The sequence below is a fragment of the Bombus vancouverensis genome, chromosome 7 (genome assembly GCF_051014615.1).
Source record: "Bombus vancouverensis nearcticus chromosome 7, iyBomVanc1_principal, whole genome shotgun sequence".
Taxonomy (NCBI): Eukaryota; Metazoa; Arthropoda; class Insecta; order Hymenoptera; family Apidae; genus Bombus; species Bombus vancouverensis.
The window spans coordinates 14,875,101-14,901,516 of record NC_134917.1 but is presented as its reverse complement, the minus strand read 5'-3'; the positions used below and the strand labels follow the sequence as shown (position 1 = coordinate 14,901,516).

The following is a 26,416-nucleotide window of genomic DNA, read 5'->3' as shown; positions in this document are numbered from 1 at the left end:
AACTTTCTTACGATTTCTTCGAAATGTTGACGATACGTTATTTGGTGTATTATCTATACGTGACTCGATTTCTAGAAAGTCTAGTCTTATCGAATTGAAGATATTCCTTTTCAAAGTCGAAAATTTCGACATGTAATTTCTATGGAATAAGCCTCTGCAAAAATAACTTTTTAATTAGTGACGGAAAAGCTCGTTGATACGTTGCGTAAAATAGCTAGGGGAATTTTAAAAAAAAAGAAGAATTCAGCTCGGACCTCGTGGTTTTAGAACGAAAGGATCGTAAAGTATACAATATCGGTAATTTCGGCGTCGAAATTGCCGTGTACTTTACAACATTGCCATTCTCTGTACTTCTGAATTGTTTGTCAGTGCGCGTAGTAGAAAGTACAGTCAGTCAAGAAATTTTTTCCTAGAGAGAGAATCTCAAACGTGCACGAAGAATCCTTAATATGGAATATTAGAGTGTCAGCGTGTTTTACTTTTGATGGATACTGTCACGCTACAAATATCTTAATTAAGCTGTTTTCCAGTTCTCGACACTTTTGCTACACAGTCCGTCGTTCTAACGAAAGTGACGCAACGATCGTCATCGTTCCTGTTTACGTCGCTTCGATAACAAAAGAAATCTTGCCTTCTTCTCTTTCGACCGACGAGAGAACAACTAACGACCAAACGCGAAAATAGCTTTTCACCGAGAAGAATGGAAGGTTCCGCGAAGATCCTTTTACTTTGTTAAAGATTAGCAGTTTTCGTAGGAATCCCGTGTGACGCGGATATTATTATTCTCCACAGACGACGAGTCGCGTGTATTTAACCTTCGATTTATCGATCGTCCAAACCTGTGCAATCAATGAGGAGTGGGTGAAGTGCGTCCTTGGCATTGTATTAAAAATAGAAGCAGTCTCGAAAGGACCTACGCACGGTAGGAAATGGGTTTAGGGATTAGGAGAAAGTGGATGATCGTCGACGATACGTATTCTTGAAAACTCGATCCTCCTCGGTTTGGAAAGCAAACTAAGAACGGCGACGCCCCTTAAATGCATTGCGCCTCAAACATATACAGACAAACATATAGCCTGAATTTCCGTGTATTTTTGGAATGATCGAAAAGATTCGAAAGATTGCTCGGAGAGTTCGTTTCGATATACATTTCGATTCGATTACATTTATTGAATTATATAGGTGGTATTTTGTTCCACGACCTTCCTCCGTCTTTCGAGCGACTCGATTGTTCCATCCTTCCAGAATCTCTCAGGCTTCTCGGCGAAAAACTTTTCGATACGACTTTTTGTGTGGAACAAAGAGTTAAAAATCGGAAGGAACGTTGCGAGCAGCGTTCAACGAGTGTAATATTTCACTAAAAGTGAATGAGTACGTTTAAAGATACTTTTAGTGACGTTTTTTTTTTATGTAATATACTTGAAAATAATTTCCCCGATGGAGAGGTACTAAGCAAAGTTTATTATTTTATTAAATTCCTTAAAAATCGGAACAAATTTTCTGAGCGATCCATATTATATCACATATATTGGTAACGGTATTATTCAAGCATGTAATGTAAAAACACACTTGTAACACTTCGTTTATAGCATCCACTGCTTCTGTTACCGTTTTAATTAACAGTAGTTAACGTTTTTATAAGATACCGCGTGAAATACGTAAGACGCGAGTTCGCGTCTCCCGACCGCAATGTCTTAAGACGCTTCCGATCCTTTGAAAGTCAAAAGTTCGTGCCTACTTCGCTTTAAGGACAAGGAACGATCGCTATTAAATTGCTTGCTTCTAATATTGGCCGAGAGATACGATGGACAAGCACTTTCGTCAATCTTTCGTCGCACGCTCGCTCGGAATAAACCCCCCCCCCTCCCCGCAGCGAACTTCCCACCGTTCCACGTCTTTGCTTTCAAACAAGAAATTATATACTTGTTATCGCGGCAAATCTTTCCTCCCAGATGTTCGGGAATAGTAGTCGGAGCACGAATCGATATCGTGGCATCGTGTTTTTTTCCCTGATCCCTGCCTAACGACAACGAGATTTAGAGAGTAGGAAACTGACCGAGTAAAGTCGAGCGGGGTTACGTAATCGCACCGGGAGCGACGTAACCGCAGGCAAAAGAAGTTTTTTAAGTTGCGGTTTCCTTTTAACGAGCCACTCGAGAGGGACAGATTTTTCAGGCGAGCTGAAATGTAACGTGCAAATAATTCGACGAACGCGAGTCCGCTGTTGCAACGTTTGCCGTTCTTGTCAACGATCAGCGTCAAGATCAAACACGAAAGAGGACGAGATACGTGAAACATCCATAGTCGTCGAGGCGCGCTCAGTCGATCACTCGACGTCGCTTTTGTATCCCAATCTCGCCCGTATTCGATTAATCCGCAAAAAACTTTGTATCCTTGCCAGCGTGAATCCGGGAGCGACGTCTAAAGTGACACGAAATCGCGTACAAGCCTATCTTCGAAAGATCAACCAACTAACTACGGACAGTTTCCCGTTTCGTCTACATCTGATGTTTTTCTCCTTTTTGCGTAGCGTGTCTCAACGGCGGAATCGCGTTTTCGCAAAAAGTGAAACGCGGTCGCTCAACACGAACGTTTTCCTTCTGTCGGTGAAATCGCGAAGACCTTTTTCTTTCACGATGAAAATCGAGGATGGAGAAGACGCTTTGCCATGCTCGAAGAAAAATTCTTTTCCTTTTCGATGACCGCTGATCTACTTTGCCCGCTCGTACACCGATTTCCATCGAAATTCTTTCGACGTTTACCTGGGCTGGGCGATGGAAAGCGCAGATTTTTTAAGCGTTTGGTATATTCGAACGATCGTTCGATGGCGTATATGCATTGTGTAGCGACACGGTCGCGCCGCGAAGCTGTTTACCGTTCGTAGGTGGAAATCGACGTGGAAACAATTGACTCGAGCCGAGACAACGAGCTCGCAGGAGAGCCTACCAAACGTGGACAATTATTTCTCGATGAACGACTACGCTGCCATTTATGGCGTTCGCCGCTGTCGTTCTTGACCATCCAGCAGCTGTCTCGCGTTATTTTACAGACGCATCGAGGATAAAAGATTCGACGTTGCGCTCGAAGGCCAAAAGATGCATCGTTTCGAAAATTCGGAGACCCTGTGGTCCGATCGAATATATAGAAATATTATTCAAATCGGTTTCTCCATAAAACCTCCACCGACGGAGGCCCATAGAAGGAAACTGTACACCGCGAATATCATAGCTCGTTCGATATATATCGATATATATACCGTGCAGCCAACAAAATACACCATCGTCGATCACTTCTTTTGTCTCTCCCTTTCTCTCTTTCTCTCTCTTCCCATTATATGGATTCGAGCGGAAAGACAAGGCTCGCCATCTGGCGTTGGCCGTGTTAAATAACCTTAAAACTCTATCGGTTCCCCGTTTATCGTCTACTTATTGTTAAAGTTTGCGTGTTTGAATCGCGACGCTCCGGGATTATCTAATGAGCATGTGCGTACACGGAAGAGCAACAAGAGAGTTTCTTCTTGCTCGCTGTTGGATAAGGTGATCGGAAAAAGGAGGATGGAAATTACAACGGCGGGAATAGGAATCGAGTCACGCTACAGGAAAGTATCTCGAAGGATCGAGCAACCAGTCGAACCTTTCCAACCTCTTAGACGAGAAGGCTGCGAAAAGTACGTAAGGTAAACGGGGCGAGGCTTTCGTACGAAAGACGGTACGTTTGCTAGCCGAGAGTGGAGGATTAGCAGCTACATGGAAAACGCGGGCTTCGATAATACGCGTCAGAGTCTGCGGCGAATTGGCGAAATGCCGTGAACTAAATTCACGAATAATTATAAACGAATGCGTTTAAGAAAGTGGCTAAAGTTAGACATCAGCTAGCGAGCGTAGAGTTCGCGGTCAATCGGATTCGCACGATTCAAGGTGAACCGATAACCCCGACGAGCCGTGAGCGAGGAAGCGTCGATGGTTTCTTACCAACGGATCCCACAGGTAACCGCGAGCTCGCTCCTATTCCCGGTAACGTTACCCTCGTCCTTTGTCCCCAACGAGTCGCGTTTGATCTACTCGTTACGATTATAGCGTTACAAGATCGTAAATGCGCTTTTTCAACTTAAAATATCTGTGCAAGTCGGGGCTTTCGCGGAGGCTGGTTTGGCTGCTTCGACTCGTCGCTTCGAGAACTTAGACGATCGGACGGTGTTACGAGAAAAGACAGAACGACGACTTAAAGTTTCGCCGGTTGCTTCCTCGTCGGTATACTTCCTTCCGGAGATGAACGAGCGAAAGAGAGATCGTTCGATCGATCCGACTTGTCGTTGCTCGATATTGCCGACTGAAACCAACAATTACCAACGCCAACGATTAAGCGCGTCGGAAACTCGTACCTCGTCGACGCAAAAGAGAAGCTGGCACGGCTCGTGGGTAAAAGAGAGACGGAAAGAAAGGGGGAGTGACAATGGTGGAGTGTCGTGCAAGTCGAATTAAACTCGACTGACGTACACGTATGACCTTTATAAACGAGTCAGCGCCCATGCAATCCTGGACGACGCATAGTCCAATTGTCGCCGCGATTTGACGAGCCGGTAATGCTAGACATTCTCGTCGAACTTTTATGAAATCGATCGACTAATTCTTCTCTGCTCCGCCCCCCCTTCCTCTCACCAATATCTAAAGAAACTTAGCTAAAACAGTCGATGGAATTCCGTGAACCAGAGACGATACTTAGGCGATTCAAAGCGGTACGACTCGAAATACGGGTCACTGTCGGCGTCGACTACGCCTAGATCGCTCGAAAATAACTAGTTGCGATTAAACGTACAGTTCGCTACGTTTGATCTGGCGCAGTGCAACGCTGGCCAATTTCTCTCCGATTATCGAAGCTTCTCTTCAAACTTAACCGATCGGACGGACCGTTTGCATTTTACTGGTAAATGACGCGAGAATATAGAAAATTCGTTTACTAGCCTGTTCGCTAATACGAGCAAGAAGAAGGCAAAAATGGACAGCGTGCCATAGTTTGTACGGGCCAGATCGACGAACACCGGATGTACGAGGGTTTCGGCCGTTTAACCGGCCGATAAACGGATCGCGCGTCATCGACCGTACTACCGAATAAGTATGTTCTGGCGAAACCATGTATATATGTTCGATGTATCCTATCGAAGGTCTATGGGACGGTAAAACGGGCAGCGTTGTACGCGGTCGAGGAACTGACGGTCGTTTCTGTGACGCATACGAAACGAAGACGTGAAAGCTCGGCCGGTCCGGAGAATAAAGCGTTCGACGGCCACTACCGCCGAGAGAAAATTCGAAAGCAACCAGTCGTGAAAACCTGTTCAGCCGAGTCATCGAGTATCGTTCGTGTCCTGATCCGCGACAACAGAATGCCAGCTAGTCGATCGAGGAAAAATCGAGTATTCGCGTAACGATCGCGATAATTTTCGATCGAGTAAACATCGCGAATCGATGATCGATAATCGATATCCCACGAATTCGATCGTTCGGGTTCTCGATTATCTCATCTTATCGAGAAGCGTTACGTTAGTACACTGCGATACCTCGAACCAAAGACGTCACGAAGCACCTTTAGAATTACGCGTTCGTCACAACAGAGCAACATTACCAAATAGACACGCTTACGCTCGGCGGACGACTACGCTCGCGGTAACCGTATTCTCCTCGGCAACGACCATCTTTTTATCTTCCACGATACCAGTTCTACGATTCTGTTCGCAACATCAACGCGTGGTTTCGCCAGGTCGTTAGGCGAATTCGTTTTTCGGTTACCGCGGACGTAACCATTCTTCCAGGCGTAATCGTTCAACCTTCAACCATACCCTTAACACGTTTTGCGTGACAAGGCACATTATCGACCGACGAAACGGCGACCGTGTCGTTCCTGCGGTGATTACATTTTCTTCGGTCAGAGAAATGGAAAATATAGTTGGAACGCGAACGTACGAAATCGCAGCTCGAAGAAGCGTCTTAGAGCGCGCGCCAACCGATCGGAGAAGCCTGACATTTTCAAGCACCTTATGGTGCGCGGAAAGGACACGTTCGCACGAGCACGCAGACACGGCGTGCCGTTTCGTCCTCGAGAAAGAACAGTTACGATTACACGAGCGTAACGAGCTTGGCGTTCCTCATGTTTTCGTACTTACTTTGGAGTTTGTGACGTGGTCGGCCGGCACTGATTCTGGAACGGTTTGCAAAGTGCTCCGCATACTAGCGGACATTGTAGGCCAGCCAGTTTCACTGCCTCAAACCCTCCAACGCTTCGACGATGCACCCTCTCCCCCTACGCCTGAAACAGAATGTACGAACCAACGATTAAAACTTCCTTTTCGGGAACTGCTTTCGGAATAGATTCAACGGTTCATGAAAATGTATCTCCATAAATCTGAAAGACGGCCAAAGGTACGGTTGTCCTCGCGTCGACGGTCATCGATGCGAGATCCGATTTAATAAGTTTGGTCCATCGATCATCGACCGACCGTCCTTTGTTAATAACGCGGCCAACCGAATACGTTCGTTTCGAACGGCAAAGAGAATCTGCTTCGTCGCGATGCGTGCGTTTTTTTCACGCGACGCTCGGAATCTACGCGCTACGCTGAGAATCCGAGCGTGGATCGAGCGAAAATGTTTTCGATTCGTCGGTGACGTTACCGATCATCGTGACGCACGGTTCAGGAACATTGCCAAATGTCTTCGATCCGAGAAAAGTTAGTGCGATCTATTTGTCAGCCGCGTACCAATTCCGTGAAAAACGGACTATCCACAATTTCCAAGTTCGATCTATCTTCGAGAGAAGTTGGGCGCAAACCCGAGGCTCTACGATTCGGTACGCGAACGGGGACGTGAATCCTGCTGCGTTAAGTCAGCCATAGAAACCCGACCTGTACAGGTAGGCGAGAGAGTGAATCATACCTTGCTACCGACTGTACATCGGAACGTAACATCGGGCCAACTTTGGCTCTCGTCTGTCTGACCCGTGGTAAAAGTCTCGCGCTTTGTGCCGGTCTTTACGCATACAGGCTCGTGCGATCGGAGCTAACGAAAGCTCGGAAAATAGGAAAATCGCGTGCGAACGTATCGACTCGGGGAAAGCGGCGGCGTTTCCAACGGCGAAAAAGAGAAAACGATAAACTTCGCCGCGTGGTGTTGTATCCGAGCGTTCCAAATAGACGTTGCTTCTCCGTGTGACACTCGCGCACTGATGTTCGCTCGATTACCTTCTCGTCGACACTTCCACCGTGTGTCTCCTCGGACAAAACCAACTTTTCCGCGAATCGATCGAACGGTAAGAGTCGGAAAAAATGGTCACCGAAGCGTAAATGGTGGACGGCGATAGTTTCAGTTTGATTTTTGCCAAAATTTCGATCCAACCATATGGAAGGAAATCCCTGACAACGAATACGAACGGAGGCCGGCTACACGATAGCAAAGAAAAGGAAGTTATCGATGAAATCGCGCGCCTCGTGTCAACCTTATCGAGCGTGTACGCGTTCGGACGTTCGAACGCGAATTTCTCGGGTGAAACAAGGTTGGCGAAAGTCGTCCCTCGCCACAGAGATTATTAGTCCGTCCTGCTCCGTTGCGAACATCAATCTCGCAAACGTCACGATACGAAACGATTCTGCGTTGCTGCGACTAATTTCGACCGGTGAATAAATTCTCCAACGTTCGCTGCAACGAACACCATTCGTCGAGACACGAAACGCAAAGCGACGCGCTTCCGCCTTTGGTCGACCACTTTACAACGGGAAAGCCACAGACCGACAGCTCCAACATATCAAATATTAAGGACGTGCGCGCGTATCTCGTGTATCCACTGCGCGTATCGTATCGGAGATAGTAACCACGCGACAAGATCTGTCAATGGGCTCGAATCCGAACGAAGGAGAAACAGGTGTTTGGAAGATAATTTTATTCGGACACCTGCGAGGCGTTTCCAGCTAATAATAGAATCAGCGAGGGCGAGCGCGAGCGAATCGTTGGTGAATCGGTAAAACGCGGTCGCGTTCATATTTACGCGAATCGAGGAGAAGTTCGATTGGGAATTTCGCGGCGAAGGGATGACGCGTGCGCTAGTAGCGTCGAAGCTTGAACCGGCTGTTGAAGTGCGCGCACGACCGTGTCTACGATCGTGACTGTACTCGTGGCCGCGGTACGAGAGATCGCGAACGCGGCAACGATTCTCTCGTTCGGTCGAAGGTGGTTTGCACTCGGAGCGTCGCGTCGGGCGAAATTAGGTTTCAGACCATCCCTATGAAGTGGGTCAGCGGTACACGCGCAGCAAGAGGTGGCCGCTACGACTACTCCGAAACTTCTCAAACCACCGGCCACCGCCGCCGCTGCCGCTGCCGCTGCCACCGCCGCTCCCTTCGCGATCATCTTTACACGCGAACGAAACGTTATCGTTTCGAGCCTGAGAATCTAACGAGCCGACGCGACTTACACTCAACAGAGTGAGAAAAACGCGTGCGCGTTTCCTATTTCGGCTCAGTGATTCGGTGAATCGCGAGGAAAGTTTCCCGTTTGTTTTGCTTCGCTTTGTTTCGCCTTTCCGTTAATTGTAGCGCGCTAGCCACGGACCAAGACTATTACATAAACTCGCGAACCAGGGTTCCATAACGTAATCCAAGAATAAATCGTTGGCTAACGAGTAACAACCAGCACTCGCACCCCTCTCCCTTTATATATCCTACCTACCTGTTCCCCTTCCTATCTATTTTCTTCGCTGGCTCGTTCACTAGGAAAAATAAAGTTTCAGATCGATCGAGAAAAGAACGGCAAAGAGACAAACGTGACGCTAAGCGGTGTAAACTTCGACGATAATAATACCAAGCTATTCGACAACAACCGGCGATACCTAACCGACAAACGCGCGCGTGCTCGTACGCAGAGAGATATACATACATACACACACATACGTATATAGGCACGTACATAGACAGTCGAAGTACGAGTAACGACAAAATGCCAAGCTTTTCGCGCATCGAGCGTGTTTGCCTTTTAAGAAACGGTGCGCAATCGTTTGGAGAACAATGCTCGGATATCTCGGTGATCGTGAACCGATGGTTGTGAAAGTACAGAGGGTTGTTAAAAATGATCGATGCACGGCGATATCGTTCGAACGAGTCGCGTTAAATTCCATCGGCATCGTCCGATCGATCGTCGTGATGCAACATCGGCTTGTCGTTGCAAATTGAATTCTCGCAAAATCGGTGCAAGTTCAAAACGAGCGAACGAAATCGAAATAAGGAGAGAAATCGCGACGAAAAGATATTTTACGACGGACGATTGTAACAGTTTCGTACAAGACGGGGAAACGCGATGATTCACGAATGATCGAAGACATCGATAAATCGATATTATAGCCGGTGATCGTTTCCCTGAGTTGTGACGCGTCGATCGAAAAAGGTTGATAGCATCGAGAAGCGTGAGTAACTTGCGGCGAAAGGAACAAGGGGGTCTGAGACAGGTAAAAATATATTTCGATTACGACGTGCAACACGTATGTACATATATATGTACATACATATGTTACGCGAGAGAGCGATCTTGACAACGAGTAAACGTTGGTTCGGCGACGTGACCATTTTTCCTTCGCTTTTTGCAGCCGAGTCGGTTTCACGCACTTTGACTGTTTTTTTGGTGTGGAAACACGGTATTTCGGTGGTCGTGTATACAGCTCCGACATCGGAACGATACGTCAACGAGAAACCCGGCCCCCGGTCAGGCTCGAGGCATGCTCGTGACAGACGCGAACGAACAAAATGTGGGGTTAGGTCGGCGAACGAAAGCACGAGTAGGTGAGAGAGAAGCAGTGAGAAAATACGACGAGAGTCGGAGTCAAGGGGAAGAAGCGTTTTCCGAGTTGAGAGCCACATCGGAGGAGACGGCAGAGAGAAGGAGAAATGGAAAAAAAGGAAGCAACTTCTCGCGACATGGTTCGCCGGCAACTCCTTCCTCTCGAGCCTGATTTTTTTCATACTTACCACCACGTTACACGACCGTGCATATAAACGAGCGATATGGTACGCGCGAGCGCAATTTCACGTATATGTAGACGGAAACACACGCGCATGCATACACGCCAGTCGTACGAACGAAACCCACACCCACTTGTACTGCTAGGTAGGACGCAACACGGGGATATATCACTAGTCCGTTAAGATACGTACGCGTCGAGATGCATATACACGCGTACGAGTACGAAAGCAGCACGCGTTTATCTAAGGTAAAGTCTCAGCGTCGAAGTCGAGGTGCACGACGAAGACAGCGGTGGAAGTGGCGGCGGCGGCGGTGACGGCAGCGGCAGCGGTGGTAGCAGCACCAGCGGCTGTAGCAGCACCAGCGATTCAAGCTTCGTCTGCCGCATGCAACGAGTCTCCGATCTGAGATCGGCGACTAACACGAGAAATACACCCGAGAGACGATGGTGATCGGGTACCTCGGAGGCCGCACATCGGTACTCGCTCGTGTATAAAGGCGTGAGTGAGTGAGCGCACGCGCTAGCTCGCTCACACGCTATTTTTCTTTCTCTTCTCTTCTCTTCCCTTCCTTTCCTTGCTCTTCTCTTCTTTTCTCTCTAGACAACGTTCCCTCTCGTTCGTTCTCTTTCCACTACGCCTCCTTTCCTATCTTTCTCTTACTCTTTCACTCTCTATCCCTCTCGTGTGCGCGTATACTCTTTCACTCGGTCGTTCTCTGTCACTCTCTTTAGATGTCCGTCAGTAACCTAGAAAGCGGTGGCGGCGGCCATTCAGGATTACGGGACTCCGTCCGTACGTCCGCCTTGTCCGACCGATCGACCGAGGGGATACAACCTATGTTTCGTTCCGATCACGAAATCCCAATATTTTAAATTCGATTCGACCGTTATGACCGTTGCGATCGATTTGACTAATTCGACGATTTTCACGCCACGAACTCGCATAAGCACATACTCCGTTTTCGACGGTCGACGACGTCGACGACGTTGCTTTCCTAACGGTGAGACGACGAAAATGCAATCTCGACCATGTGATTGACCTTAAAATCGTGAAAACTGTCCACAAAAATGACACTGTACTCCTCGAACGCAAGCACTACTCACTAGCCGCGATCTTGGTTGAGAGAACGCACCTTCGCCACGACAGATCGGCAAGAGCACTACGGAACTATGGGTGTGCTCCTTTTGCCAGCGTTCTTACGTTTAGCTCGTCGCGAAATAAATCAAAACCGAGCCGATCCTTTGATCGAGCGGCTTCGATACAAGAGATATTTACCCATTTGTGACAGATTTTCCGTACGAGACGCACCACATTAACGACCGTCCCCCACCTATTACCACATACAGACATTACCACACTTCGATTTTTCAAGATGGCGACGCACCGTCGTCGGGTCGAAACACGATGCGGATGGGCCGTAAAGTCGCGGCGCTGTAATCGTACTGATCACGGACGCTACGCGGCGGCGAACGATGCGATAACCCGCCAACATTCGAATCAGCTATATATTCTCGCGACGCGTTTCCTACCATCAACGACAGAATTCCCGAATTCGCTTCGAACGGAGGAGATGTCTAGGAAAAATATCTCGTTTTCATACTTTTCTACGAATATTATTCGACGAATGTACACTGATACAGTTTAGCTTTGTTCGTTTCGAGTTTAACCTCAAAACATGGGATACTTCTGTCAGAGAGTCGTCTAATCGATAGCAAAATATTTTTGTAACAATTCCTCGTATATGTCTTTGTCGGTTTTCAAGAATAGACAAAAGATTACTCTATCCACCTGCAATTTCAAACAGCTATCAATATCTTGACACTGTACATCGCACTGGAACGTTGCCATATTTCGTCAAAACGAAATCTTACGCTGTCTTTGTTGTCGAGTAGGAACTTCTTGACCGTTGATAAAGCCACTTTGGCTGCTGGTCTTTGAGGATATCCATAAATTCCTGTCGATATACAAGGAAAAGCAATTGTGCGCAACTCGTTTGCTTTGGCAACTGTTAAACTATTTTCGTAACACTCCTTCAACTTCTCTGGCTTTTCACCTTGCGGACCAACAGTATGAATGACATCTAAAAAGTTACACCCATGAAAATACAACCCCTGACTGTGAGTTTGTCATACTAACGCTTTGCAGGCAACATATAAGCCCCAGTTATTTTTGCTTCACCGACACGACATCCTCCCAGAGTAGCGCACTCTTTCTTTAAATTTGGTCCAGCAGCTTTGTGAATAGCTCCATCAACTAGGGAATAGATATTTTACATTTCTCGATATACCGGGCTATACTTTATCGATTCTTATTTCTAGGTAATGTCCCTATGTATGAATACCTCCACCGCCGCCGAGAAGACTCGAGTTTGCTGCATTAACGATCGCGTCTATTTCGAGGGAGGTGATATCTCCTTGCCATATCGAAATTTTCTTAGCCATTTCCTCCTCGACCTTTTCGACTTTCTCGAGATTCATTATACCGATATTTCCTTTATTTTTAGTCCAATATTCCGCCCACGTTGGAATTTGGTCCAACGTAATTACGCTCCCTTTATAATATTTTCTTTTTTCTTCTAGTGGCATGGTCAAGAATTTCTCTATTCAACAGAAATTCAATGATAATCGACGACGTTTCGTGTCGTTGTATTTCCTATCGTTTCTACCAACAGAACAAACAACCAACAGCAATCAAGTGTTTGCTCTATTTTAGAACGATATAATTTACATATCGATGTTCGCGATCGTATCGAACGATCGACAACATCAGTTTTTACGTAACTATCGAAATAAATAAAATGATCGTTTGCCTTACGTTTCTCAACTTCGAACGACATCTTCGCTTCAGGATGATTAACAGACGTAGCAAAACTCTTCTGAACTAAGAAACGTTCAACTATGGATCGAACTACGGCGGTAACTGCGAAACGATCGACGACGTTCGCCTGGAAATCAAAAATAATTCTCCTCTCACTACGCAATTCACTTGGCCCTTGATATCCCCTCGTCCCTTACTCTGAGTGTCAACATAGTCTTCCACTCGAAAAAATCGTTAACGACTTTTACCGATCATCGAATTCTACTTCCTCGAATCAAAAGTTCAAGCCAATTTCGAACCTTTGCAGCTTCGTATAGAATCCCAGTTTACACGACGAGAACTATGCCAAAGTCTTGTTTTGTTTCTATCTCGTCTGCGGTCGTGACCGGTGAAAACGTAGTTGGAGGACAATCGTTGCCGCAACGAAACTTACATAGAGACATCTGGTGGAACGCGATGCATACGTATCGTTAATTTTACAACGCGAATGCGCCATCTGTCTCCATTATCGAATACTGTATTTAAACCGACATCTCTGTCCATACATGGTTCATACGCAACATTTATTCTAATTTTCGCGTTTTAGACATATACGATAAATTCTTTCCATAGTTTACCGTTCTTTGGCCTCGTACATTACGCTCCATATACCGAGTATGCAATTAAATTTCCTTATTTTTATAATTTTCCTGAAGCTGTTTAAAATTCATCGTTCCATGGTAATAAATGCAATATAATAAAATACAAAGTTTATTATAATAGATGTAACGGTGATACGTATGGTGATTACCCACTGTGCAAAATCGCTGGATTTTACGAACGTAAGCTTATTCACGCTAGGTAAAAGTACGTCAGAACGCGACTTTAATAATCGAAAGTTAGAAGGATAATGACGTAAGTCGTAAGTAACGGTCGTCATCGTTGCGGTTCCTTTCGAAGAAGATGGTTTATATAGATATCAAATGACGGAACAAAGATATACCGTTATTTGATATCGTTCTATTTATGGGTCAAATATCCAAGCTTTGTCAGAAAGTTCTATCAAAATAAGGATAACATAATCTTTAAACGTAATACTTTCGCGCACAGAGATTCTTGCGTACCTAAATACTTAACTTCTTTTGTCACTAGTCGTAGCTAGAGCGGAATATTTCACACGTTTGTTATTACCCAAATACTATCGATAAGGAAAACATATCGAGCTATCTGTCGATACGGGAGCATCGTTCGATTTTACTATTCCTCGTCGTTTCATTCAATGCGGTTGATGAATCATCGTTAAGTAGAAATATCTATAGATCGAGGGCGCATAAAATTAATGAAAAGCGTGCCGACGCCGACGCCGACGATGACGTTGATGCCGACGCCAATGTCGAATCCAACCACAGAGTCAACGCCAACGCTAACGCCAACGCTAACGCTAACATTCAACGTCATCAGCAACGCCACCCCGAAGAGAAATACCGAACGAACCTATATTCTTGTGCTTTATTTCACTACGTTTCTGTGTATAGGGAAAGACTTTGCAGCGCATGCTAAAAGCTCCAATTATCGATCCATCTGCGCCTGAGCTTTCGCGTTCGGCACACAAGCTTCGCGTACGTCGCCTAGGTGAAATCGTCTTACGTGCAATCGACACAACCGACCAGATCAGACTTATTTGTTTCATACTTGTCGACGTTGCGAGTACAAGCAAAGAGAAAAAGATGCCACACCGTATGGATAACACCAAGGCGATATTTATATTCTGTGAGTTTCTTCGATTAACTATCAGGCTTAGGAATAGGGCTGCTTAGTCAAATTAAAAATCCAACTTTTCGATCGTGACGCAACCAATCGACTTATCGTGCTGGTTAACTATCAAGTTGCCTCGTTCTGCTTTCATCGCGTTTGCAACATTACGTTGAACATTATGTTGTAAAATCCAAGGACTTTAATTAACCGAATAGTGGGAACGAGAGTAGGGGACGTCGTGTCAGTCGAATTTCGCTGACATTTTCACGGGATTGAGATTTTCATTCCAGCGGTGCTGTATCCTTCTTGCTGTATTTTACAATTACATCGTTAATTCGCGACGTCCTGTCGAAGAATAAGATTTTAACGCGACCATCGCAAAAATAAGGGAGCAACGTTTCACCAGATGCTCCATGCGATAGCGCGCGACGTCATTTTTACGGGGCGGTTTTCATAAAGTCAACTACCCTGAATCATTCATTGGGAGTGACAGGGGTGAGAAACTTTCATTGAAAAAATCATCGACGCGCGCACCTTCCTGGGAAGGACAGTGGCAAAAGAATTACGATGAAGAAGCCTAGCTCGTCGTATCGTGACAAATGATTTTTTCTTTCAGGGTGTGTCCTGAGTACGGCGTTCAGCGTACCTAGCTCGTCGCCGACGCCGCAAAAATTGGACGACCAACTATACACGACACGTCGAACACCGAAAATTCTCATCGACTTTCCAGGTTCCAAGTCCAAGTCGAAGACTTCGCCATCTCAGACTTTGGTAAGAACACACTGTCACAACATGAACGAACGCAATCGCGCAAACGATGTAGCAAAATGAATTCCGCATTCCCGTAATCTGCACCAAAGTTCATTTCATCGTCACTTGCATCTAGTTTTAATAGCAGTTCTCGTCATCGATATACATACATACGTATACACGAATAGTTATCTAATCGAAGTCTTAAAGGATACGTACGTATTTGTTGCAAAACTACTATTTCCCAATCAAATGTTTTATCAGCGCTCGCGATTTTTTTGCACACGATTCCATCGTGTGACCCACGATCATGATTCTTCACCCCTTTTTTTTTTATAAATAGCCCAAGCATAACCTGTTGCTCTTTTCATACTGTTTTCGCGAACCATACACGTTCGACTACGATACCTCGACTCGATTCGCCATACGATTTGCAATTTTCACAAAGTAAAGAAATAAAGCCAGCTACTATCGTGCCGGAATATACACATAGTAGATCCATGTGCGATCGATTAAACGATTTAAACGTAGAATATGACTCTTCGCGAAGCTGGTCTATATTTATCGAGAGAAGGGGCATTTATTTTAAATCCTCTTTTTTCAAAGAATAATCTTCATATCGATGCATTTTAAAGCTGGTGGGAAATTTGAACGAAGCGAAGAGTACTACTACAATGTCCTCGGAGTCAACAACGACGCATAGATCATCTTCCGCCGAGCAACCTTTGTATCGTCTGGACGGTAATAATGGGCAAGCTTGTATTCTTCTGCAAGTAGACGCCCTGATCACCGTGAAATATCGAACGAAAAAAGGAGAGGACGAAGTAAGATCTGACAGCGTAAAGAAAATACAAGAGGAAAGTTGCGAGAAAAAAAGCATCGAATATTGTACTTTTTTTTAGGTGGCGAATATTTACGTTCCCACCGACGCTACCGTGACCGGCAATTGCGATAACGAAAATACAGTGACGATGTTGCTCAAGTGGGATGCGTACATACTATCATGGAGCTTCGCAAAGGTAGGTAACACATCGTTTTTCCTGCGATTTTTCTCACTATAGTCTTTTATCTTTTTCTTGGCTACTAGTTCCCTGATTATTTAAAGCCTAGAGCTTATAGGAGTCGCACCATCGTCGAACGACCTGCCAGCGGATTTCCAAATAATTTTATCCACATCTTCCTGATTCCGCCGTAACATTGAATAACCTTGAAGCGACCTTATCGTATGATAAATCGTATATAATTCGACGTAAATCGGTATCATTTTGATAAACGATCCTGTGTACTATCCATCACTGGCAAAATTACTAAATTTTTAATTACTTTGAAGACATTCAGGCAAGTGGATATATCTTTACCGCGTAGGTTTACATCTAAATTTAGAAGCTTCAACCCCGTCCATAAGATGTGCACGATTGCTAACAATTACTGTTTTGTAGCGAAGTTTTTCTCAGTTTCTTTTGGCGCGTGCTAGGAGTCGTCGTTTAAACTTTTGCAATCTATACGCACTTTGCAACTGCGTTCGCGATCTAATGGCTTTGTTTCGTATATGGAAATTAAATTAAGAAATTAAGATCATTTTAACGAAAATATCGTACTTCAGGGAAGCTAGGTTTTTAAGGCGATAAACTAATTTGTCTGGACAAGTAGAAGCGTAATAATCTTCTTTCCTTTAGTTATACGCTTAGTTATTATACACGGGCCATTCCTAGAAACGGTCGAGGTCACGAATGTTGCGTTACCCTCTCTCTCGTACAAATCGATACGCGACCAACCCTTTTTCCTCCTTCCATTTTTCTGCGATTCTATTCTTTCGGGGTTTTTCATCCGTGCGCGACGATTTTCGATTTCCGTTAATGACGTTACATCGTCCGAAAAATTCATCGTTCATCCTCCGATCGAAATTGAACCGATTCCGAAGACGACGGTGAAATAACGGAGCAAACGAATTGTTTTTTCAGACACCCGGTGGTGAACGTTGGTACGTGGAGAAGATCGAACTAACGTACAACTCGAGCGATCGACACTTCTTAAATATCGATCAACCAAGTAAGTCGATTGGAGCGGAAGGCTCGTCGCGCGAGATGTTCGTTTCCCCGATCGGATAATCACGAATCATTTTTCTTTCAAGACAAAACGATTAGATTGAGTACCGGACAAAAGCACAGCTCCATGCTGTTCCCGACACCGGTTGGAAAGTCGTACGCTTGCAGCGAAGAAACGGAAGTTCAATTGACCGATGGGAAAAATCACGCCATAGTGCTCCTCAGGTATTAACAAATATCAAGAGCAAAAATTAATCTTAGGACATTCTGCTTAGAATATAGAGAATCGTGTTAATAATTAAGCTGGCGATAGTTAATAATCGGCGGATGGATTTTTATTCGAAATTTCAGGGACATGAAGCTGCAGCCGTTCAAATTCAAGAACAACGAGTTTGCTGTGGAATTCTCGTGCACGTCGTTGAGCGCGCGCGGATTTCGGGACGAAACAGCGCCTGTCGCGGTTGGTTCGACGTTGGCTGCTGCCGTTCTACTTACTATCACCGGCTATGCGGCCTATCGTTACTTCAAAGTGAAGAAAGTCAAATACGACACTATGGAGTAAAAGCTTTCCGGGGGACGCTGCCTAAGGCGATGCAACACTTGGAGAACGACCAATCTTTTCTACGAGATGCTCTTCTCTGTGGTCGCGTAATCGTCGCTGTCGTCGACGACGTGATACGATATTGTCTTGGTCCACCTTGATACAACAATTCATCGATGCAAACGTTCCTTCCAAAATCCGGAGTTACGTTCGTTCGAAACTTCTATCCCGACAGTACACCAACGTCAACATTTTATCCATGTTCCCTGAACCTTTGTAAATCATTATTCGCGTCGAACTGTCCTATTCAGAGTTAACGACATCAATCGGAAGAAAAAGAAAACATCCGTGCGGTTATGATTGTCCAATTCGTGAAACGCGTTCTTCGCCATCCGTTTGCAACTCGTATCGACGCGTAGACGTCAAACGAAGCTTCATTGGTTCGTACTTTTAGGTCGGTCGCAAACGGCTACAACTTGTCTCCGTAAAAGTCGTTGGTTGCGAAGAAGATCGATCGGGACGGATCGAAGCAACCAACGAGCAACGTTCGGGATAATTATTAATTAAAATACACCGTGTTCGTGTTAAATTCGTGTTCGCGAGCTCCGATGGTTGTATCGATAGATTTCCAATTTGGTAGATATCGGTCCGCTTCTCCCTGTCGTGGATAACGCGGATTAATAAACATCGTCTACGTAGGAGGCAATACTCGGAAGACTACGTCGTTCGAGAGATACACCACTCTCTTTCTCACAAATCGTATACTTGAACTAAAATGTTTGTATCGTGTTTCGTACTTTTTATCGATAGCTAGCTGCGACGCGAGTCGCGAGGAATCTCGTACACATAATTCTAACGTATAGCGAGCGATCTCGAAGCGGATTGATCTTTTCTACGTTACGATGTCCGTTTGTACGCGTGTCGAGTTGATGCCGTTTGCTTCCGATGATTTGTGAAATCCTTCGCTTCGGTAATTTATATCATAAAACGATAAAAAAAAAAAATAGAGAGAGAGAGAGAGAGAGAGAGAGAGAGGGAGAGAGAGTGTGAGAGAATCGTCGATTTCCTCGAAATTCCGAGGAAGGAAAGCCCTGATTGGCAGCTGAGAGTAGATTCGTTAGGAAAACGAATAGCATAGACGAGCACAGTTCTACCGCGGTGATACTCAGATCATTCGGCATCGTTCGACGGTTTCAGATTGCTAGTTTTAAGCTTTCGTCATTTCTTCCGTTTTCAAATGTACATAGTATTTAACAGCGTCGTCGTAAACGTATCGTGTCGCAAATGACAAGACTCAAATACGACGTTTAATTTCATGTAAACGGCCGAATAAACGGTAGATTCTACTTCGTCGAGTAGAAATCGTTTCGCTGTTTTATTTTAAGCGCGTTTGAAATAAACCAGCGAGACAAAAGTCGCGCGATTTACGAATCGTGGATCGGCGTGTGGCATTTGCATTTTATATGTGTGACGATCGCTAGATTAAGTCGTTTCGTTTTTATCTTCTAATTCTCGATGTAATATATCGTGTAAATATATTAGGACGCGATCGGCGAAGCTCCCTGTATAGAAAGCCCAACGTTTCCAACGAGAGAGAGAGCGAGAGAGAGAGAGAGAGAGAGAAGCACAGCTACCTACGTTGCTCGAGGGAAATTCAACGTTAACGCGTAACAAATCGCGTCCCGATTAATTATCCGTATCGTTTGTCCGATCCGTCTTCTTATCCTTCGCATCTTCTTTTTCCATCGTTCGCGAAACGAAACCGCGACGCGATTCGCAAACTTTGGCGAACGCGTCGAGTTTTCGCCTACCTTAAGTCTGTTCAAATTCGTTACTAATCTAAAGTAACATTCGTTACTACTCTATAGCGTATGGATAGACCATTGTTACGTATAAATACATATCTTAACGCGTAAACTTATCCCCGAGACGATCGAGCGAAAGAATCGACGGTGAGCCGTCGTGCTTTGGGAACAGGCGAGGCGAATAAGCGAATACACGTGGTCGTCGATCTTTAATCAACGATATTGTAAAGGTTTTCGCTATGTGCGAGTATGGAGAAGGTAGAAAAACGAAGCTTGACGAGACAATTGAAGGGGAAGGATATCGAATCGAACCGGCCGATCGACGACTCGATCCCAAACGTCGTACTTAAACGTAATCTGTACGCGTGCGTATATGTTTACGCGTGTTTCGCAGGAATAATATTACAATTAGGGATATGTGCGTAACACGAACCTCTGTCTTCCAAGCGTGTATTAAAGTTAAACTTTTGTGTGTATATACCTATATATATATACACGCATAGAATACGTGTACATTTATATATACACACGTATTGCACATGTATATGCATATATTTATGAACATTTACACACACGTATGTTATATACACTACCATACATACACAGACAGACACACGCGTACACAGAGAAAAAATGTATTTGAAGAACGAAGGAGAGATATTATGGTTATCGCGTATCTCACTTATCGGCATACATATCTAATAAAATTGAAGGTGAAAATTAACGTGGTAACGATCGATTCGCGATGTTTCGTCTATAGAACGGAGAAACGTGTCTTCTTTTTCACGTAACTGGAGAAATTCGAAGGACGTGCGTCTCGAATCGAGGATATTCTGTATAGGGTGGCGTGTGATGTCCGTTTGAATTTTTCGATACAATACGATTAGTTAGAATACGCCAGCATTGTTGATACGCAAAAATATGGTCTAGATGTAATTATAAAAATGTATTTTTGTGCTAAAGTCAATCTTATTATAAACATTATCGATAGATAGCGGTCGATTGAAGCGGTAGCTCGATGCCTGTGACTTTCACAGTTTCCCGTTACGAGGCGTTAGCAACGACGCGACGCGACGCGACGCGACGCGGCCCGGCGCGGCGTAGCGTCGCATCGGCCAGCGATAAAACACACACATAGCAGGGGTTGTAAAGTACTTACGTTTATGGAAATGAGATTACAGAGCAGGATACAAAGGTGAAACGAAGGCGCGAGGCCGCGGAAAACTTCGATGGAACGAGATGGAACCAACGAATCTCGTATTGCTTGACATACTATGCATACGCGGCGAGCTTCGAGCCTCGTAAGAATCGATGTAACGAGCGGTACACGAGAAACAATGCGAAACGACGAGTTACGTGGTTAGCGCGCGTCAAACAGAATTGTATCATGTCGATCAAAAAATAAAGGCTGTTATACAAGTTTGTTTGTTGCGTGTTCGATTAACCGGAAATTTGTCGGCAAGGTGTCGACGAACAGCCAGAGACGATTAGACGAAGGGCAGAATTTGCACGTGGACCGTAGGTAAGTACGTAGGTGTGGATGGGAAGAGAAAGGAAGAGAGAGAAGGGGATCGAGCGACGTAATAATTTCGGCTGGTAGTCCGTGGAGGAGGGCGTGAAAAGCACAGTCGAGCAGGCTTACGTCGGTCTCGTCGTCGTGCGGGGAGTCCCCCGGGGTTTGCGCAACGCGGGGCACAGTTGTCGATACAGTTCATTGTCGCAATGTCCATTGAAATCTCCGCGACAATAGGTGGAGCAGGCTGATCGCATTGTCGTCCGCGTACATCTCGAATCCCTCTGGCTGGCTGGCTGGCTGGCTGGCTCTGGCTGGCTGGCTGGCTGGCTAGGCCGATCTTTCGGAAAGATCGGGTCGGTAAGGAAAGGTTACGTCCCTTAATCTCTCGGATCTTACGCGGCCTTCCAGTTTTGCTCGTTCGTCGGTCGTAAAAAGTATTCGAACGATGAAAATCGTTTGCGGAGGATGACGCGACAACGCGTAACATAACAACGATCAGGATGTAAAAGGGGTTGGCAAAATAATTGAGCGTAATTGGTCAGGTTTGATGACAGATGCGATCCTGGCGGGGGTTCCAGGCACAAAGCACGGACGGACGAACGAAGGAGGGATAGGGATAGGCAGGGGGATGCGGACGGGAACGGGGATGGCCTATAATTTATAAACTAGGGGCTGTTTTGGGGTAATTGCAGATAACGATGAGGCGGTCCGGATAACAAGCCGACATGGGAGTCACTGGACACCCTGCCACTCCAGCATCCACCGGTAACACCATAACCTTCGTTATATACGGCTATTCTCTCGTGCTCTGTATCGTTCGCATCGCTGTCCAACCATAAGTTACGTCACGCGTGACACCGCCGCGCGAGGGATCCCTTAATAAATCGCGGCTTTTGCACTCCCGTTTGATGGCGTTGCTTTAATTTCCGCCGCGTACGCGATTAAAGGAACGACCAGCGATGGGAAGAAACGTCTGGCGAAGGATAGCTGGAAAAAACGAAAAGATGCGAAAATCATCTCCGAGAAGACGATAGCGGGCGTTTTACCCGACATTTCGTAGCACGCGATTCGACTTTAACGGTCGAATAGGTTTTTCGTTTCCTCTTTGAAACGTACTTCACACCTTGTTGAGCGAAATACGTACAGCGGTTAGCTCGCCGGGAATCCGTTTAGTTCGCAACAAAAGCCGCTCGAGCTACCTGTCCCCCCGGTCTCGAAAACAAATTGCGACCATATTGTGACAAGCTAGCGAGCCTCCAGTGTTTGCTTTCGAACGGTTAACTACACGATGGAGTTTGCGTAAACCGCAAAGGAGAAACGCCTACTATCGGATCGGATGTCGACAGCCGGTTAAACGACGGCCGTTCTTCGATTAGCCTTCGCGCGTTGTCCCAAATCCCATCCGTTTTCTTATTACATCAACGTAAAAAGAAATACGGTGACGCGCGATATTATCGAAGCATCGGTCTCGGAGCACGAACGCCAACTCGTCCGTGGCTGGTTGTTGCGTTTTAATCGGTCGTACACGTGGATGGACCGAAGAGACGCTTCCTGGAGGCGCTATAAATACGACTCTCGGAGGTATGACGCGATAATTACTCGATTCTCATAACGCAGCGAATAGCCTGGACGACTTGGCGGTGATAAGCCGATAGAAGAATGGCATGGCCTTGAAATGTTTGCACGGTCAGCGCAAAGAATCGTCGTAACATCGCGCGTTTCGATTTCGTCCCTACGAACTCGTATAGACGTGTCGGGTATCGTCGGTCGAAAAGTCGTGCGAGCTTCCATCGCGTTTCGCGACTATCCGACGATCGAAGGGTGTGCTCGTAGAGCACACTGTAAGCGCCAGAATTGAAAAACGTCGTTTCTCTATTGGAAAATGTTCTACTCGCCAATGAGAATACCGCGGTACAGAATTTAAGCTCAATTTTCTATTCCAAGTAGCTATAAATAACGCTAGAACACGGTGCCACTGGCATAGTACAAACGTTTCGAGTCGATCGTATCTTCGCTTTTGTCTACGTCGTCTCTCTAAACGAATAAAAGATGGCGCATCAAAGTTTTTTTCTACAGAGACGGTTTTCTTTTTCGCGAACCTCGACCACGTTACAACGTACGAGTTTTCTCTTGCCGTTGAAAAATTTGTCCCTCGTCGCCTACGGTGTTTTCTACAAACGCGCTTCGATCTTCAGCCTCGACCAAACCAACGGAAATTGATTTGTCACCGACAAAAATTCCGCTTGCTTTCCCGAGGATGAACCACGAACGCGAAACGAGGGTGTAACGTCTAATTAAATAAATCTTGGTTGCGGTACGGACAATTTCATCGCTCGAAAGCCAGTTCCCGGGTGGAAAAGGGGGACAATGATACGCGGAACACGGGAATCAGAGACGTTGGAGGGCTGACGCTGGTCGCCTATGTACGCGCCTATCTACCCCCCTTTGGGGTGCTTCGAACCGACAGATTCAACGATGTAACGCGACGCCCGCCAAACTTTCTCTTCGTTTGTTTCGCATTTTTTACCCCGTCGTTCTACCTTGTTTTATCGCGTGCCGTTCGTTTTATCGGGCTAGAACCTTCCATATTACCCACGAGGCGAACAAATTTACGACAGAGGATCGAAAAAGTGGACGTTCGACGATTCGCTGAATTTTCGATTCGCCGTCGATCGACTCGTGAATGCGCAGGATGTCGTGTACGCGTACGTGGGTACCTACCTACTGGTTGCATCGTTCACGAGGGTTCGTCGGAAAAAGAGGACCGGAGAAAGTTTATCGGATTGGAAGGAGGATGAAAGTAGAGGTGCAGGAGATGGGAAAAGAGAGAGAGAGTGAGAGAGAGAGAATGAGAACGAGAGAGGGGAAAGGTTACAGGGAAAGACAGGAACGTGGCGTGAATGGAGGGAGTTCATAATAACATCGAGGGGGCAACAGGGTTCTCTGTGTTCAGATGCTCTTTTCAAGAGTGAGAACCCTCCTCGACGCGTATTCAAGTGTTGTCGCTTTGTAATACCTCTTAATACCGCTCGCTGTCGACGTTATTAAGGATCCGGAACATATTGTCGACATAACAGTGGCAAATACCTCTATGGCGTCAAGCCTTTATTGTTGGTGTCAGCGCGGGCGCGGCCACGGCCACGCTGTCCGCGACAGGAAGCGGCGGATGCGGAGGAGAACTTTTTTCCGAAAAATTTTGTACGATCGTTCGAATCGATGCTCGATTCCGTCGAACGTGTCGTCGTCGTCGTCGCCGCGTCCAGGATTTCGCCAAAAAAGATCGTAGAACGCGTTCGCGTTGTTCGAACGGATCGCGAGTTTGCTGAAAGTCCGAGCTACGAAATTTTGAAACGCAATAAACCGAGTGTGAGAACGAGTTTCTAGGGCTTGGCAGATTTATGCCACGATGCCACTATGCAACAGTCGTACTTTACCTGCAGATAAATCGTGCGAGTCAGCGTAAGACGACGCTAGTTAGAGACCTGCGTCCACCTTTTTTTCCCACAAAACTCACCTGACACAGGCCTCGCAGATAAGAGAAGGCCGAATGTGCCAGGTAGCATATATTAGGAACGGTTTCTTCGCGAGCGAGTGACACGTGCCAACGCCAAATCAAAATACCAAACGCGTGCCAACGCGCAATACGTAGGAGTTTCGTTTTAACGTGCGCGCGTCTTGCAAATGCATTCCGCGTTTCCTATCGTGCGAATAATATAGCATAGGTGTCCGATGTAAGAGAAACGAGGATACCACGTTCCTGCCGTTTCCATTTGATCGACGGCCCGTATAGTTGGCACGGTGCGACCGAGAGCCAGAACGCCGGAACAAAGGCTGTGAAACGTTAAAGAGGAGGTGGCGCGTTCCTTTCGATGTTTCGAGGACGTAGCAAACCCCTTTTAATCCAGCGACTGCTTACCATCGGGCTCGTTTCCCGCGCGACGCGTCCAGCCGATGCGCGTTACAACAGGGACGATGACAGTCCACCGTTTCGACTACCCTCAAATCACCGAGCGCGCGCCTAACTAACCGTGTAATCGACAATTTCAGCCTATTAGGAGGTTCTACGCGTTCCCTTCGCAAACTACCTCGAACACGATTCCGTGGATACGCGCGACAAACTACGGCAAACAGCGATCAACGAATCTTCGTGCGCGTTCCTATTAAAATCGAAGCTCGCGTCGGATAAACGACGCGACTTTGGTTCTACGTTATGCCGAATTTGCAGCGTCGAGAAAAAAAAGAAAAGAGAAATACACGCGTCGAATCGACGTGGCTTTCTTCCCGAAGTCGGTAGAAGAATTCGTTTACGACCGATCTTTCGAGAACTTACTCGCGAAAGTGATAAGCGGGCCAGAATGGAGAAAAAAAGGCGGAAAAAAAGCACAGGGAAGAACGATGGTTCGGTAGGACAAATCGGTTTTTCGAATCTGGAACGCGAACCCACTGACACGGAACCGTGACATAAAGTGGGCAGTGACACATAAAGGGCATATTTTCTGGCATTAGGAAGGTCCTGAGTAGCTACCTGTGTTCACGCTTGTTCGCGCTTTCCAGCCGAAGAATCTCCCGCACCGATCTTTTTCCACCAACCGCGTTAATGGGAAAATAACCGACGGATTACGTCGCCTAATCCACTCGTCAACGAGATATCGCATTGTTCCGCGAGACAAGAGGAATCTTGCGAGATTCTCGATCGCGCCTCGTCTCTTCTCATCGCCAAGGATCTCCGTGATTTCGACCAGCGATCGCGTGTTTTCTCGAGAACGTGTATTTTCTCGAGAAAGCGAATCGAAAGGGAAAAAGGAAAAAAAAAAGGAGAAGAGGGACAGCGTGGACGTATTAGACGCTGCCTGTCACCTGCGTATGCAACGAGCACGTACGTACGGAATAGCTTTCTAAAAATAATCGTCGACGATTCTAGTCGTCTCGCTTATACGCGATATGTACACGACCGCGCGAAGATAGCCGCTATCTCGACGAGCCGGTGTCCGATGTCGGCCACCAACGCGACCACCGCGTTGCGTCGCATCGTGTCCGTACTTTCGATCCCCGCGTGCCGTACGCGTCGCTTATTGTTCGCCAATATTCCTTTCAGAGATACGGTAACCGCGTGATCGCGTCGTACTCCACCGCGTAAGTACGCGTTTGTACGGAAATACGAGATACCCGATACGACCGGAACGCGGGCCATGCAGAGATTCGTCCGTTTTCTCG

At 46.2% G+C, this 26,416-nt stretch overlaps 3 protein-coding genes across 21 annotated transcripts in view; 1 reads left to right on the top strand and 2 right to left on the bottom strand.

Moving 5' to 3' along the window:
* Positions 1–11,402, bottom strand: part of LOC117155310 (serine/threonine-protein kinase MARK2) — a 53,584-nt gene extending 42,182 nt beyond the window's left edge. For 13 of the 17 annotated variants that reach the window (XM_033331198.2, XM_033331782.2, XM_033331609.2 and 10 more), the window contains exon 1: positions 6,158–6,300. Coding sequence is in view for 4 of the 17 variants with exons in the window: in XM_033332807.2 (XP_033188698.1) it covers positions 6,158–6,232 (75 nt within the window). In the remaining 13 variants the exon portion in view is untranslated. Of the gene's footprint in view, positions 1–6,157; positions 6,301–6,923; positions 7,313–9,997; positions 10,134–10,183 lie in introns of those variants that run through there. The other 4 variants (XM_033332807.2, XM_033332725.2, XM_033332980.2 and 1 more) reach the window with 4 other exon arrangements.
* Positions 11,403–11,585: 183 nt separating this feature from the next.
* On the bottom strand, positions 11,586–13,259 carry LOC117157816 (macro domain-containing protein PG1779). Of its 3 annotated transcripts, none has more exons than XM_033336206.2 (6): positions 13,111–13,259; positions 12,809–12,938; positions 12,336–12,593; positions 12,131–12,247; positions 11,866–12,074; positions 11,586–11,782 (listed from the first exon to the last, which is right to left on the bottom strand). In XM_033336206.2, the coding sequence occupies exons 2-6, from the start codon at positions 12,828–12,830 to the stop codon at positions 11,696–11,698; spliced, it is 693 nt and encodes a 230-aa protein (XP_033192097.2). In that variant the 5' UTR covers positions 12,831–12,938; positions 13,111–13,259; the 3' UTR covers positions 11,586–11,695. The 3 variants fall into 3 exon arrangements, with proteins under 3 accessions (XP_033192097.2, XP_033192019.2, XP_033192173.2); XM_033336128.2 differs by having other exon boundaries at positions 13,009–13,222; XM_033336282.2 differs by having other exon boundaries at positions 13,060–13,220.
* Positions 13,260–14,325: 1,066 nt separating this feature from the next.
* LOC117157549 (lysosome-associated membrane glycoprotein 5) lies at positions 14,326–21,105 on the top strand. Its single transcript, XM_033335688.2, has 7 exons — positions 14,326–14,560; positions 15,162–15,316; positions 15,931–16,119; positions 16,198–16,314; positions 17,257–17,344; positions 17,427–17,565; positions 17,692–21,105. Exons 1-7 carry the CDS (start codon positions 14,344–14,346, stop codon positions 17,900–17,902), a joined length of 1,116 nt encoding a protein of 371 aa, XP_033191579.1. The 5' UTR covers positions 14,326–14,343; the 3' UTR covers positions 17,903–21,105.
* Positions 21,106–26,416: the final 5,311 nt, after the last annotated feature.

Bases quoted from the DNA above. Each gene is read 5' to 3' on its own strand.
- LOC117157816 (XM_033336128.2), bottom strand. The intron at 12,075-12,130 runs GTTAGTATGACA...GTAACTTTTTAG, and splicing joins TTATATGTTGCCTGCAAAGC to ATGTCATTCATACTGTTGGT. The intron at 11,783-11,865 runs GTAAGATTTCGT...TTGAAATTGCAG, and splicing joins TACTCGACAACAAAGACAGC to GTGGATAGAGTAATCTTTTG.
- LOC117157549 (XM_033335688.2), top strand. From the start codon at position 14,344: ATGCTAAAAGCTCCAATTATCGATCCATCTGCGCCTGAGCTTTCGCGT. The intron at 15,317-15,930 runs GTAAGAACACAC...TGCATTTTAAAG, and splicing joins CTTCGCCATCTCAGACTTTG to CTGGTGGGAAATTTGAACGA. The intron at 17,566-17,691 runs GTATTAACAAAT...TCGAAATTTCAG, and splicing joins CACGCCATAGTGCTCCTCAG to GGACATGAAGCTGCAGCCGT.